The 15,928-nt window shown below is 46.5% G+C and overlaps 1 protein-coding gene across 11 annotated transcripts in view; it reads right to left on the bottom strand.

Annotated features, from left to right (window-relative positions):
* PTK2 (protein tyrosine kinase 2) overlaps positions 1–15,928 on the bottom strand; it is a 191,322-nt gene that overhangs the window by 39,516 nt on the left and 135,878 nt on the right. For 9 of the 11 annotated variants that reach the window (XM_052651609.1, XM_052651607.1, XM_052651614.1 and 6 more), the window contains 7 exons: positions 11,412–11,468; positions 10,027–10,047; positions 8,950–9,047; positions 7,325–7,409; positions 3,915–4,015; positions 1,689–1,804; positions 801–901 (listed from right to left, as the gene is read on the bottom strand). In XM_052651609.1, the coding sequence (XP_052507569.1) occupies positions 801–901; positions 1,689–1,804; positions 3,915–4,015; positions 7,325–7,409; positions 8,950–9,047; positions 10,027–10,047; positions 11,412–11,468 (579 nt within the window). The remainder of the gene's footprint in view (positions 1–800; positions 902–1,688; positions 1,805–3,914; positions 4,016–7,324; positions 7,410–8,949; positions 9,048–10,026; positions 10,048–11,411; positions 11,469–15,928) is intronic. The other 2 variants (XM_052651612.1, XM_052651615.1) reach the window with 1 other exon arrangement.

Raw genomic sequence — 15,928 nt, 5'->3', positions numbered from 1 at the left:
CTGAGATTTCCACTATGGGGTCTTTGGGAGAACCACTTTCCCCTTCCTTTCAGTGCTGGTCACGCCTCACAAACAGCTCACAAGTAACTCGCCTTGCCTCCTCCGTGTCCCCAGTGTTCCGTGTCGCCACTACTGTGGCTATGGCCACCCCAACAGTGTGCCCAACACCTCCCAGTGGCTCGCTCTGCACTTCCCCAGGGGTAACATGCCCTGTGCCACCGAACAGCTTGCGGAGGAATCTCTTTTCATATCTTTTGCCCCTTTTCTGCCCATGTTCTTTCCCTTTTCACCTGTGAGGTTTGAGCATTCTCTCTATAGCCCAGGTAACAGTCTTTTGTTGGGGATGTGGTTAGCAAATATCTCCTCCCACTCTGTAACTGGTGGTCTTTCCATCCATCTGCCCAGGTCTTTTGCAGAACAAAAGGTTTTAACTTCTGATGAGGAACAAGTTATTACTTTTTCCCTTTTATGCATGTTTTTGGTGTCAAATCCAGGGGCTCTTTACCTTGCCCTAGATTCAAAAGATCTGCCTCTATTTTTCTTCCTAAAATCTCACAGTCTTAGGTCTTATAACTAAGTCTATGATGGGTCTGAGTTAATGGGGAGTGAGTGTAGGTTGCGGGCCGTTTCTTGCCCAGGGATGACCAATTGCTCTAGCGCCTTCACTGAGAAGGCTGTCCTTGCTCCATGGACCTGACTACACACCTACATCAAAGCTCAGCCGAGCACACTAAAATGTAGTTTTTTTAAGAGCTAGAAATCACTGAACATACTTCCTACTTGACACTCTGGTTTCTTACCTTTGTAGTAAGTACTATCTTCCATGTATCGGGATAATCCAAAGTCTCCTAATTTTACGCAATCATTTGAGGACACCAGAACGTTCCGAGCAGCAATGTCCCTGAAAAGGAAGAATGTGGAACAATAAATTTTAATATGAGGGGAAAACCCCACAAATTGATCTGTATTATATAAAGACATATAGGTACTTTGAAAGACAGCTTATATATAATACAAACAGGAACTTTATTATACACTGAAAAAGAGAGATGCTTTTATTGTTTTATTTCAAATATATTCCTTTTGGCAGATATTTACTCACTCAATGATATGGTGATTAGTATCCTGAATAATGGCAAAGAAAATTCTTAAATAATGAAACCACTTACTACTTTTCATACAGTCACACTGCCCACTGCAATAACTGATGGACAGTATAGGGCCAGGGTGTGTAACCCTCTGGTTCTAACAAATCTCATTAAATACAATTAAAATGATCTTCAGAACACTAGCAACACAAAATACTAGGCAAATGAATTGTAAGGGCTTTCACTTGTACTCAAATGAGAGACCCAGATTAAGAACAGAAATTCTGCAGAAGGCCAACAGATAGTTACTCATGACGCTATGGTGTCCTAGAAAGTTCCACAACAATACGTTTGAGGTCCACAGTGCCACATAGAGGCTGTCAACAGTATCTCTGGAAGGAACCAGTGATCTGCTTCAAACTCCATGTGAGGAAAAGCCCTCAACTCCATGAGGTCCCATGCCATGGCACTACACAGCAGGACTTTCAGCGCTGTCTGTGTAGGAGTCAAGAGGGGCAAAGGGCCTCAGGCACCGTGAGAACCTCTTTCCGCCCACCCCCCCACTCAGAGGCAGCTCACCAGCTTCATGACTGGTCTCACCTGTGTACAAATCTTTTACTCTCCAGATACGCAAGGGCTGTACTAAGCTGATAGGCATACAGGATCAAAGACGCTAGATCCAAACTGTATTTCCTTACTTGCAGAAACGACCGCAGCTTTTTCAACAGTGACCAAAAGGAACAAGAGAAATAATTAGTGTCAGAGACTAAAAATCAATAGCAGAAGAGCTACATTCAACAATGATCTGGAAAGGTCCAAATGCATTTTTATGAGAATGCCTTCAATTCTATCCTAAAAAAAAAAAACAGCCATAATGAAAGAGACACATCATCTCAGAAATCATACTTAATTATTCTTCATTTGAGATCCAATTGCAAAAATTAAGAGTCCTAAAGATTACAGACACATTTCTGAAAAAATACAGAAAGATGGTTCCAGAATAAAGGTGTGGTATAAAATACCACCAGATAATGAGAGCTGGAGAACAAAAAAGAGAATCTAGTTACAAAACAAGCCTCCTCCACAACCACAGTCAGCCCACCTCCCCAGGCCACCCCATGCCCCAGGCCGACCTGAGCACAAGGGGATGAAGACAAAGGGGAGGCAAAAAACCCCCCCTTCGCCACCAGGGAATCTTGGGTGAAGAAGGGTAAAATGGTTACGTGTTTACAGGTGTTTATGCACTAGGCTTACGGGTCCATACTATGCCCATCAGGACTAATTCAGCTAAATGCTAATATAGCAAAGAAGGCAGATGAACTCCAATCCTACACAATCTCCCTACACATAAAGTGAAGTGAAGTGAAGTCACTCAGTTGTGTCCGACTCTTTGCGATCCCATGGACAGTAGCCAACCAGGCTCCTCCGTCCATGGGATTTTCCAGGCAAGAATACTGGAGTGGGTTGCCATTTCCTTCTAGCATTATTAATGATCTAAGCCAGAAGAATTAGCAAATTCTCCAAAAACAAAAGCAGAAAAATAATGTGAAAAAAACAATTTATGTAAACACTCCATTTTATTTGGAAAGGTGTGGGAGAGGAAGAAGAGAAATCCTAGAGGCCTTAAGATATTTCCTTCACCAAAAGTTTTGTCAGGACTGGAAGTGGCAGGTGACCAAGTGGTTATTTTTTCCCCTCTCTTGCTGTTGCCTAAAGAACATGCCCAGTGATTTGAGAGCAAAAGAAGCAATGTTAGAGAGGTTTGGGTAAATGAAGGCTGAATTTAGGTAAATAAATCAGAACCATTGTTTCACCTTTGGGGCACTTCACTTTGGAGTGTCTTTTAGACCATCTAATGTTCGCCACAGTTTCTTCTTAGAGCCTCACAGAGCTGTCATCAGAGCTGGGGAGGAGATCAGGGGGGCCACCAGCAGCGCCCTGTACCCAGAAGGCAGGGCCAACACCATCGTGAGAGGATGATGGGCCCAGGCCATCTCTGATTCCCCGATTCTCACTAAAAGCAAAACTGCCTGGTGTCCTTCCAGAAACAAGTAATGTGCACAATGTGTTAGACGGTTAACCTATTAGGTTTCAGCACCAATGTCACACGCAGACATCTGGAAGGTTCACCCCAAGAGGGCCCATGGAGCCACCTGGAGACGGACAGAGGGCGGGGCCCTGCCGGCCCACCCATCTATGACTCAGCGGCCTGGGTGGGGACCCGTGTCCAGGTGGCGGTGACACACCGACTTCTGCGCTCCAGAGAAGGTCAAATAAGGACATCTGCCCACACTCTGCTACGTTTTAAGAAACTGTGACTCACATTAGTTGGTCTGAAAGACACTGCAAAGTGAATTCCCCCAAAGATGAAGCAGTAGTTCTGATTTACCTGAATTCAGCACTCATTTACCCAAACTCCACTAACAGTTTTTTCACACTCAAATCAGTGGGTGTGTTCTTTAGGCAACAGCAAGAGAGAGGGAATAAAGAGAACCACTTGGTCACCTGCCACTTCCTGTCCTAACAAAGCTTTGGGGTGGGAAGACCCTGCCACCTCCACTGAGCTAGGGGACTACTTGGGAATTTAATGAGGACGCTATACTACTATAGTATGTATATGCACACATATACACACTCTATGTATACTATGAGAGTGCACGTCACACACTTCCCTGCGGGTGCAGGCGCAGCGGGTGGGGGGCAGGCACCTCTCCGAGCATGCACTATGTATATGCACACATACAGACACTCTCCTATGTATACTACGAGAGTGTAAGTCATACACTCCCTTCCAGGTGCAGGCGCAGCAGGTGGGGGGATGGGTACCTCTCCGAGCGTGCACAGCTCCATGATGATCCAGACTGGGTTCTCTGTGATGACTCCGATCAGCTTCACAATGTGAGGGTGGTCAAACTGACGCATCGTTACTGGGGAGAAACAGGTGTCCACCGTCATTGTTTTGAAGATCTTTCAGTTTCCTGAAGATGAGTTCAGTTAAGACTCGGGGCTAACAGGAGTTCCCTGGGGGTCCAGTGGTTAGGACTCAATGCTTTTCACTGGCTGAGAAAACCTCCTTTTCTTTTCCAGGGACAAATCTGACCTGAGGCTAACTGTCCAGGTTTTCCTCTGGAAGCTGACCGAGCTGGAATGTGTGATTCATTCTCTAAGAAATACCCTTCATGGTAAAACCACCTGATTGGTAAATTGCTGGTGGGGCAGCAGGCGCTTTCCTGAGTGTGAGTGCTGCTGGGCGTCCCCTGCAGGGCCCCAGAGTCCATGCCGGTGGCTTTGAGAGGATTTCTCCTTGACCCGAGAGGCTCTGGCACCCACCACTGTGGCCGTATCACCTCCCAGCACTTTCAGGGCTAAGGAAGCAGTTCCTGGACCACTGTGAGGACTTCCCTGTGGGGAAATGCCAGCATGTGGCTTCCAGTCCTGAACTCCTCTCAGAAAGTCTGATGCCAGAAGTGGCCTGTGGCCGTCATGTGAGTGTGACTGCTTTGCTGAGCCTAAGATGACCAAGAGGGCCCTGCACAGGTACACATACTTAGATGTGGGGACCTATTTTTAAGCATGTACACATTTCTAACATCAGGTTAAGGAAGTCACCTGCCCAGTACTCTAGGATGACTGAGACGCAGGACAACATTCCTAGAACTATAGAACCTCAAACCTGGAAGCAACTTTATAGGCAACCTAGTGCAGTGGTCCCCCCAAAGCACCTGGATTTCACAGACTACTGAAATGAAAAAAAAAATTGTTTTAATTTTGGGGACCAATTCAGGGTTGATTTTTCTGTTGCTAAGCAAGGACACGAGCAACAGCGCAGGAGAAAACATCTCGTCATACCCACTCTAGTACAGAGCCCAGTGTGGACTGCAGCTCAGTGCCGGGTCCATCCAGGGAGGACAGGCCACTCTGCTTTCACTCTAGACACCACACAGCTGACCCTCCACATCCACAGGGGACGGGGCCCAGGAACCCCGGGGGGAAACCAAACTCTGTGGACGCTCCAGCGCGTCTAAAAACAGCGCAGCATTTGCATGCAGCCTGCGCACAGCCTCCGTGTACTTTGACTGTCTCCTGCAACACCTAATACAACGTGAACACCATGCGTACAGATGCCAGAGTATAGCAGAGTCAAGGTTTGCTTTTGGGGACTTTCTGGGATTCTTCTCAATATTTTCAACACACGGTTGGTTCAATCTGTGGATGTAAAACTTGTAGATAAGGAAGACTGTATATCCTACCATCGCACCCAAGGACTACAGTAGCTCTTCTTGCAGACTGACCACTCCCTCACTTAAGAGAACTCAAACCCTTAAGGTATTCTCCCCTCAATTTTTCCCACACATTTCAAAAATAGGACCTGTTAGTTTAAAACAAAGAAACAAACAGAAAACACCACACACATCAATACCTGGCACAAAATCCAAAATGTACCACTGAAAGTCATCCCGTCAGTACAGTTCATCACTTCAGTATAGTGTGATGGCTTGGGATAGACATTCAGGAACTCAGTATATTTACTCTTATTTTCAATTGACTTACCATCACTTTCGGTTTTGTTACCCTTAACATATAGTTAACAAGCTTTTCTATTTCCTTGGGAGTAATTATTGAGAATACTGCACAGAGCAGGGCTAAGAGGAGACTGCGGCCGCCAGGAAACTATCTGCGGGACTGAAGCCCACCAGGCGCAGCAGTCTGACTCATCACCCAGGGCCAGGCGCACGGGCCAGGGTGGCTGCTGGCTTCCACAAACCAGAGCCACTGCAACACAGTCTTGCTCGCTCTTTTTGAGTTGTTTGTGGCTCTTCCACACACTGATGGCAGAGCTGAGCAGCCGTGACAGGGACCACCTGGCCTGCAGAGCCCAGGATATTTACTACGTGGTGCTTTATAGAAAGAGTTTAATGACCCCTGATCTAGGACATACTGCCACACTTACATATATAGCCTGTCAAAGCCCTGCAGGATTTTAGGTATACTGCCTGTAGCATGTTTCTCTGAAATTACAGCCTTTCAAAAAGAAAACAAGGTTAGTTTGACCTGACTACTTACAAAATGCTAAAACTGATTTTTGTAATGATGATTCCAAAGTCTTACAAAAATCACAATACCTACTCGGAAAAATTTTAGAGAAAGGTAAGCAAATTTTAAAAGTGTACATTTTTGAAATATATAATGCACTTTACCACCAAAGGAAAAGCACACAGGCTGTTAGGTAATGCTGGCTGATACACAGTCCGAGTTTTCTCAGCCTCGGCGCCCTGCAGAAGCACACTAGTTGAGGCGGAAGTCATCGCCAGGCCCTGTCTCGTACTCCAGTCAAAGACCAAGGAACAGGATCAGGACTTGCTCTGACTTGACTGATGAAGTGACCATCTGGTTTACTCCATGACTTATCACTTATTGGGCCGCTGGGTGGTAAATATTTATCGAAATTCCATGTACATGTGACGAAAGACACCAAGATTCATTCATGCGACCAACAGCTACAACCAACTTCTGTGAGTTAAGCGCTGTGCTGGCTCTGGGGCTGAGCTGTGAGCAAAACAGGCACGGTCCCTGTCCCCACTGAGACTTACAGTCTAGAGGGAGAGAGAGGCATCGTGTATTTAATTATGGACACTTGGGAAGGGAAAGACCAGGCTCCCGCGACAAAGCCTCTGAACAAGAGGCCCTTCAACTCTGCTGGTCGGGAGGAACAAGCCCCGTGGAAGCAGGATGAAGGACCCAGCCGGAGGCAGGGGAAAAGGAGCTGACGTGCACACAGGCAGGACCAGGGCCTGCTCTCCACAGGGCTGTCCTCAGGAGAGGACCTGCCACACACGACTCTCTACGGCGGCCCCTCAGGATGGTCTGGGCCCTGCTCCCCACTCATTCTCGGGTTCCATCCTGCAGGGACTGTGTCTGTCCTGCTCATCGCCCAACTCCAGGACCTGCGGGCATCACTACGTCTGCCCAACCCCAGTGTGGAGATAGTTACGGTACAAAGTGCCAGGGGATGAAGGGGCAGTAAGTCAATCTGCCTTCACACCCCAAATGTGATAGCCCCCCTGGAGAACTCTGTACCCATGAGCCTCGACAAATACAGATATGAACTGCATGGCAAGAGAATAAATGTAGCTGCCTCATAAAAGTCAAAACATTGTTTTTCTTCTTCAGAGACCGTTTGGATTTCATAGACAGAAAGTCAAAATGGAGTCCCACAGAAATGTCTACAAACTTACAGGCTTCTTGAAGGAACTTCTCTCTCACACTGTCCGAAGTACAGTTTTTACATGTTTTAATTGCAACCGCCAAAGCTGGATTCTCCTGTGATGGGGACACATGGAACAAGAGGTCTCTGTGTTAATCAGTGGGCACATTCAGGAAGGGCAGTTTATTCTGCACCTCTGTGGATTCTGGATCAGACAGAATCAGAACTATAAAATCTTAACAGTGGGAGGAACACTTAAAATCCTCTGTAGAAAATCCCCAGAAAGCAGACATGTAAGTAAAATGCTGCAGGTGACTCGTGTCCCACAAACACCCACCCCCCACCCGTGGTGCCTCCGGGACTCCTGCAGGGGCTCAGGCTGCATCGGGAACAAGGGCCGGCAACCCTGTGCACCGCCAGCTGATGTCCCAGCGGAGGATACGGACAGACACCGTGAGCGAGACACTGAGACGTCGCAGAGCAGGTTAGAAGGTAAGCTCCTGGAGAGAGAGCAGAGAGGGGACGAGAGCAAAGACCTGCAGGAGGGGAGGGGGCGGCCCTGTGGCTTCTACCCTGGAAATGTATGTGTTTATCCTATCCTTGGCTTTGGGTGGTCCCTTCCAGAACCATCTATTTCTTTTATTTCAGGTGCCCTATTCACCAAAAAAACAAACAAACAAAAAAAAACCACCTCATTAGAACAGCAACCTGATTCATAGTATGTGTTCAATAAATATTTGTGGAATTAACAAACACTTTCAATATTTTTCTTTTAAATGGAGAGGCACACTTACAAGTCATGGCCAGGGTGCGTCTTTATTTTGCGTATCTTAAAAGTATCCTCAATTGCATTAATTTGTTTTAGATTTCATGCTAACTGTACACTGTGATTCTAGGACACGCTCTCAAGCAAGAGCAACATAAATGGCCACAAGACTAACATAAGCCTGGGGGACTACAGTCCCTCTCCAACCCTGTGGGAGGTGTGCCCATGTGGCAGGACCACTCTGCAGGGAGCGGTCGCCAGGCCCCCAGAGGAGAGCAGCTGGCTGGCACAGAGGTCTGTCTGCTGAACGCCTGAGCTCGGGGCCCTCTCACAATCTCCAGCGACACACCACACTGCTCTGAATTTGAGATGGCAAACTTCTAGGACAGCACCATGACTTCTACCTCTGTGTGAACCTAAGGCTGACTGATGCATTTCAGAAATGACATAAAATGCCCATTTTTACAAGAGATCTGAATAACAACAGAAACTTCCGTAAGACCATAAATCAGTCGCTTCTGTCAATTCACACTCAAATATTGAACATGGTGCTTTCATAAGACAATAGAAGCACTGCTCTCTAAAGATGCATGGCTTCAGATGGATGCTAAGCCAGAGATTTCGGGGCACCCTGTGGGCAAAGGGCTATAGAATGGTTACTGATGACACAGGCTGAATGAAAGATGAGAACGAATAAAAGACAGACCAGCTCTCAGGAGCTAACTTTGCCAGTCTGGGTTTCTGAACATAGCAAGTGAACTGACGTATATGATAAGCCTTGCAGAGGACAACGGGAAACACCCTAAGGAAGCAGGGCCTCACGAGGACCGACAGGAGCAGGCCATGCAGGAGGCGGCGCAGGCATGGGGGTGCCGCCCGACAGGACCTACCGGGCTCGTGTAGGTGCCCTGGTGCACGTCTCCAAACTGGCCCTCTCCAATGCACCGGCCGAGTTCTATTCTTTCTCTCTGAATCTCATAGTCCCTGGCTGCAAAACACGATCCACACACCAGAAGACACTTCAGTGCAACATCCCCAGTGCAGAAAACATGGGACACATTTCATTTCATCATCATCGATGAGTAAGAGTTTCATTTGTGGCACGTCATTCTATGAAAATGCTTTAAACAGAGTGGAATTCTCTTAAACGAGTATTTTAAAAGGAATTTATGTAACTGTTATGGCACTGCTTTAATTATAAAAATGATGAGTTTTTTACAAGGTAGGTTTTTTTCAATATTTTTGAATGTCTGATTCAGTTGATTAATTCGACAGTCTGCTAAATAATTGCTCCGAGTTTGTATATTTAATTAATATATACTATTAGTTCAGGTATTAATATATGAAGTCTACAAATGGTTATTTAAAGCAATTATTTCACAAGTAACTAAAGTCTGTAGACATGGAGGGAAAAAATTGTGGCATGAGTAAGTTCGTGTTTTAAAAGTTTAAGAGTGTTCCACTTCATTATAATCCTATCTATATTATTCACGGAGCTAAACGAGTTTAAAGAGGTAGCTTCTAGGACCAGCTTTAAGTCAGAAGATTTGGGAACAAGGTTGAATGTATCACATAACAGATTACGAGTATTTTATATTTTTGAGAGCATCAGCCTCAAATTAATGTATTCAATTGTCATGATTTATACAAACCCAATTATTTGGAGGCACATGGAAAGAAACTACCCACTGGGACCCTAGGAGATGATTTTAATCCAATGACCTGCTTGGTATTTTGATTTCTTCTAATTTGTCAAATTAGAAATCACATGGAAAATTCAACCCAAATTTTAGATGGTCATTTTCCTCTTTAAAATCACTTTAGCTGGTAGTTCCATTGATTTAACAGCATGAGTAAACCAATGAAAAAGTTTAAAAATAAAAGTTAACTGGAAACTGAGACATCCCATATCATTCCATGGGTTGCAATTGCAAGCAAATGCAGTTATTTTAAAGGAATCCTGTTACCTTCATCTATTCCATAGCTTTCTGTATCGCAATTAAGAGAGAAAAAAAGTGAAGACCTTGCTTAGAAATAACTAATAGCAATCAGGTTAAAAACAACAAACTCGGAGAGTACATTTCTATATTTACTTTGTCAAATATTTTGACTACTAACATGAGTCAAAAAAGAGGACCAAACACAAGTGACAACACAACATCCTCAAGCTAACGCAATGTGATGTACAATGCTTTGCATTTCTATCCCATAAGCTCCTTATACGATAACCCATTTTTCTGGGGTTTAGATAAAAGTTAGCATGTTGGACATTTACTACTCAACTATGAATAATATTCAAATAAAAATATGGATAGTCTGCAAGAACGTACAAAAGACTAGGTGGCTAACCGAACCTTGAAACCAAAATTTAAACATCTCTCCAAATTGCTACTGTGAGTCACAGTAAACACATTTAAGTCTCAACTCTTGCCTCCGTTTCAAATCACCAACCCGGGAGCCCTTAGAAAGAAGTTCAGCCCCCCCACCCCCACCTTTTTCCCTGCAGGATACCCACGGGGTTGAGTTGGACTGGGCTATTTCTCTTTATTTTGGTAAATCTCAACATGTGTAGGAAATCTATTGAGAACAACTTTCAAAATATTTATACAACAGGGTAAAGAATCTGAAACATTTTACAAACACACAGAGCTTTACTAAAACCAGGATATTAGATGCTGAATTATTAGGCCTCGAAGGCTTAAAAGGAGGACTCCTAATCAGGCCTCTTTAAGAGGTAGGGTTAACTTTTTTTTTTAATTGAGACATGCCCTTGAAATTTTCCAGAGCTGGGACTATACACACTCCACCTGGAGAGCTGGGGCTCCCAGGCTCTCCTCACCAGCATGCCGCATGGCAGAGAAGTAGAGGGTGACACTGCCGGGCTGCTGGGGGGCGAGGGGTGGTAAGGAGTCCTGCTCTCCCCACACCTCCCACCCCAAGCTGGAAGGACTGGATGCAGGAAGCTCTTTGTAATTGCTTAGCCAAGGGCAATAAGAAATGAAACCTCAGAGGGGAAATGTGACTCATTAAAAGGTGTGCATTCAAAGAACTGTATGTGTGTGTGTGTTTAAATACTAATTTCCTACAGACAGGAAATGCTTTAATCATTAAAGGTTATATATTATCACAGAGCAAGAGCACAAGATTACAAAATCCCCATAACTGAACTGACTTACGATAGATATTTGAGTTTCAGGCTTCTGACCTGGCAGTGGGCACGGAAGGCTGCAGAGAGTATTTCTACTATGAACTCAATAAGGTAGTAAAATGACAATAAACATCTAAAACATTTAAACACAAGATATTTAAAACTCTGTCAAATCTGAACAGGAGCAAAACCAAAGCTACTCACTGGAGGGCATGGTGTAAGTGTCCTCTTCATCTATGATCTCGGCATAATCATCTGTTTCTGTAGGAGAGGAAACACGTATGTTGGAAGAGGTTAAATCTCCGACCCCCTGGCCTTGAACTAATTTGAAAAGGCAAAATGATCTGCCTGCATCCCCTGCTATGCTGACATATTTTTAAAACACTATTACTCAATTTTTGCTCACACATGAGTCATTTATGGAAATAAAGGTGACATCACGGTCCACCATGTCATAATACACAGACTTGTTCCTCGGAGAGCACACAGACTGACACAGAAAACCCTTGTGGAAAACAGAAGACAGGAAATGACTGTGTGCACAACTCAAATGCACCAAGTGGTTGGGGCTGACCGTGAAGCCCCGCCTCCCTACACGGAGCACACGCGCAAAGCCGCACCGCCGTCCACTGGGGCTTCTCCAAGCACAGCTCAGACTTCATTCGCAATCAGACCTCACAGCATATTCTGCATGTTCTTCAGAAAACAAAATGGCACGCGGACGTTTGAGATAACTTACTTATCTGTTCAGAGTGAAAGCAACCCAGGAATTGCTCTTGTAACTTTTCACTCAAATATTTGAACAGTGTCTATTCATGTCAAAAGGGTAAAAGATGTGTCAAAAATAATAAAATCAGAATAGCATAGAAATCGAGTTCTTCTCTGGTATAAATTCCAATGCTTCCACTAATTCCTCTCAGTAATGCAGGAACTTAACGACCCATCTCCATATTAATGGGGGGAAAACTCCTTTCGAGGAAAACACACACTCACTTGGATAATAATTACACTGAAAAATCACTCGGGTCTTCTCTGTTTTTCTCGTACTGGAAAGACAAAAACCTTGAGTACCTCTGTGCACAGGGTTTAAGCCGCTGGGCCAGCAGAGGAGGCTATAAGTTCTAAAGAATTGAAAGTTCTCTCTTCTGTGCTGCCATTATTACTTCACTCAGATATTAAAATTATAGAAACCAAAGACAATAGAGACTATATACTGTTTATGGCCACTAGAACGTCAACTGTTCGGCATACTGCTATGCTAACAACTGAGATCAAATGTAAAAGTAGTTCGAAGAATTCATTTCTTAATTTGTCATCATCATTAAAAGTAATTCAAGTAACAACAAATTCAACTGGCAGAACATAAAGTCCATAAACAGGCATTCCTTTAGGTATTTGGCAAATGTGACCTATTCCTAAGCCCTGTATGACAGGTGGATAATTTATGTTATTCTTCCGTGTTTATAAACATTACTACTTTCAGAATAAAGAAAAAAATTATTTAATCTATCCCACACCTTACATTCCTACATTTCTCTCCCCTATCTTGTTCTTAGGACATCCTGTTCTCAATGGATGCCAGGAATGGTGGTGGTTTCTAGGTCTGAAGCCTTGCTTTTGTATAAGGTGGCTGAGCAGAAACTGAAATGAAATTTGGGGACAGAGTGTGCCACCAAGGCTGGGGTGAGGAAGAGGACTAAGTGGGGGACCGTGTCAGGCTAAGGCCACACAGGCGGACCCTCAGCCATCCACACTGTCGGCAGTGTGGCGACTTGATCTCCTGCACCCACAGACCCACCCCCATGGTCCTCTTTCACATACAACACACACCCCCTTAGAGGCAAAACACATTAGCTGACCCTGAGGTGGCTGGATTCTGCTACAAAACTGCCCAGAACTCTGGCCATGCCTCCCTCCCCTAGCCGCCCTGTTACCAGAGCTGCCCTGGAGTCATCATCAGCCCCTGCCCTGGGCTCTCGGCTCCACTAAGATGTCAGGGGCCCAGGACTCAGCGGGCTTCCCAGGGCCACTGGGGTCACTGTCTGCCCGTCCTTCCATCTCCCTAAGTAACAGTGCCTGCCGCCTGGGTGCCACCTGCTCAGAGAGCCCTCCTGGCCCCCAGCCACTCTCAATCACGCTGCCCAGCGTGCTCTGCTCAGGGCCCGTCACTACCAGCTCTCTGCTGGTCCCCTGGCTCTTGGGAGCAGAGCCCCCGGGGCAGCGGGCCCTGCTGCAGCTCATCTACAGTCCTGTTCTCAGCCTGCAAACAAGAGCCGGCACTGGGGAGGCACCCGGTGAGTGCCCACTGAACAGAAAGAAGGCGTGCACTCCAGGTACGCAAGGGGGGCCGTGAGCCTGAGGCGCAGGAGCCAGGCCAGGCAGAGATGCACGCGGGCGCCCACAGCCCCCTGTCTGGGCTTCAGCGGTGCCCTCACGTGTCCAATGAGAACACGTCCGCCTGTGGGGGTTGTCAGGATCACAGAGACGCACGTCAAGCTGTGGTGGGCCCTGCAGATGACAGGTGACTGAGGGCTGCGATCTCCTTGGTGCCCTCTGCTCCTGAGGCCTCCCTGGCAGGAGCCCTCTGGGTGGAGCTGCAGCAGCTCCCAGGACTGCCTCTTTTTATAAAACCCTCAGCAGAGAGACAACCTCTGAACTGCTCGCAGGGAGAAAAAAGAAGATGGCTCATACATCAGGCTGGCACACAAAACTGATCTGGGAAAAAAACAAGCTGCATACACTTTAGTTTACACCATCACAAGAAAGAGTCTGCAGTTTCTGTCTTTTGGTGCTATGTGAATGCTACAAAAAAAAGCTCTGGGGATTATCCCAAACACCCGGGCGTCACTCGTGATCAATGTGGGTGTGGATACTGTGACGCCAGGTGAACAGGGAGTTCTTGCTGCTGTGTTCTTCTCAAGCTGGTTCTCACGTGGCAGGGTCAACACTGGTGAAGGCACGTGCACCTACAAAGGTTTACCGTGACCTTCTATAGATAGAAGGGCTTTTCAGGTGAGAATACTTGGCGTATTTCTCCAAGAACTCTTGATATGGATTTGGTTCTAGTTTCCATTTTTCTTTCCTGGTTTTTACGATGATGGGCTAGTACGACACTGATATCAGAGGTACTTTTACATACTCATCGGTCCCTGAACAACTGGAGTCCACCCTGAAACCACCTGTCCCCCAAATATGGTAGGAGGAAAACATAAGGGAAAAGGAGGCAGGTTGAAAGATCTCAGCACAAATGAAGGGAAGAGCTGTGTGTGCTCCACTTAATCATGGTGGTCACGACTAACGGAGACCTGGGCACCTGCCAGACACCATCACGAGCAACTACGCGCACCATTGCTTAACCTCAGGAAAATCGTACATGGAGGGTCCTGCTCTCATCATCCTATTTCCCAGGCTGGAACCCGAGGCCCCCAGAGGCACTGGAGGGCCCTGCAGTAAGGCGCCCGAGCCACCGCGCTCCGAGCTCTGCTCTTTGTCACCTTCTGCGTTTCTGGGGGCTTCATCTTGTGAGACCAGACCCCCTGCGTCTTGAGACCTCAGCACGCTCCCCTAAGTGTGCTCGGGGACTTCACCCCCAATGTGGGTCCAGCTTTGCTCTGGGCTGTGCCCAGGTAGGCTTTTGTGGGTCTGTGCACTTGGGAGACAATTTCAAACCATGAGTTGAATATTTCAAAATGAACACTCTGAAAAATGGAGGCCTCTGAAACCATGCATAACACTGTAATCTGAAAGGTTTTTCAGACCATGATTTGAATATTTCAAAATAAATACTTTGAAAAATGGTGACCTCTGAAACCCTGGATAACACTGTAATTTACAGTGTTTGGTGTCACAGTATGTGGTAGAATAAAAATGATGGGAAGACATGTTTTAAAAGGACAACTGAAATGAGGAGGGAAAAGTATCAAGTTCTCATTTTCAAAGGTGGTGAGCCAGACCTAGTAAAGTCGCTCCGGAAACCTGGACACGCACACGGGTTCTGCTCTGACACCGAAGGGCCTGATGCCTCTGGAGTCCCTGGGAAGGCCCAGTCTGCAGAGTGGGAGGGACGGAGCAGCGGACACTTGGCTGTAAATATCAGAACTGGACCAGGATCTGCAGCCCACCAACCTCCTGGGTGCCCTCGTCCCCTTGTGGGGAAGGGGGCGGGCGGTGAGAGTCTGTCCCCACCTCCAGGGTGGGCCTGCTGCCCTTGGCGGGCCTGAGGACGCACCGCCCCCAGAGCAGCGCATGCACGGGGACGCCACTGCCCAGCAGTGCAGTGCGACCAAGCGATCACAGCTCCTCACGCCACCTGGACAGGCGAACCTGCGGTCAGCCTTGGAGGCTGCAGGGACGGCAGGCGGAGTGGGTGGGGGCAGGGGGCGGAGGGCTTCAGGAAGCCAGGAAGGGTGCTGCTTTGCTCTGTGACCTGCGCCAGGGTCAGCACACTTTTCCTGTACAAGGTCAGAGAGTAGGTATTTTAGACTTGCTCCTCACAGTCTCCACTGCAACCACTTAACTCTGCCGCTTAAATTGCAGGGGTGAGCAGACTGGTCATGACCGAAGGTATGACTGTGCTCCAGTGAAACTTACTGATGGACATGGGAATTTCACATAGTTTTGATGCCACATTCTTTGATTTTCCTCTCAACCATTTAAAAAAATATAATAATCCTGTTTAGCTCAAGGAGCAATACAAAAACAGGTGTGGGCTATAATTGGAC

This window comes from Budorcas taxicolor, chromosome 14, assembly GCF_023091745.1.
Source record: "Budorcas taxicolor isolate Tak-1 chromosome 14, Takin1.1, whole genome shotgun sequence".
Classification (NCBI taxonomy): Eukaryota; Metazoa; Chordata; class Mammalia; order Artiodactyla; family Bovidae; genus Budorcas; species Budorcas taxicolor.
This window is presented reverse-complemented; position numbering and strand designations above follow the sequence as displayed.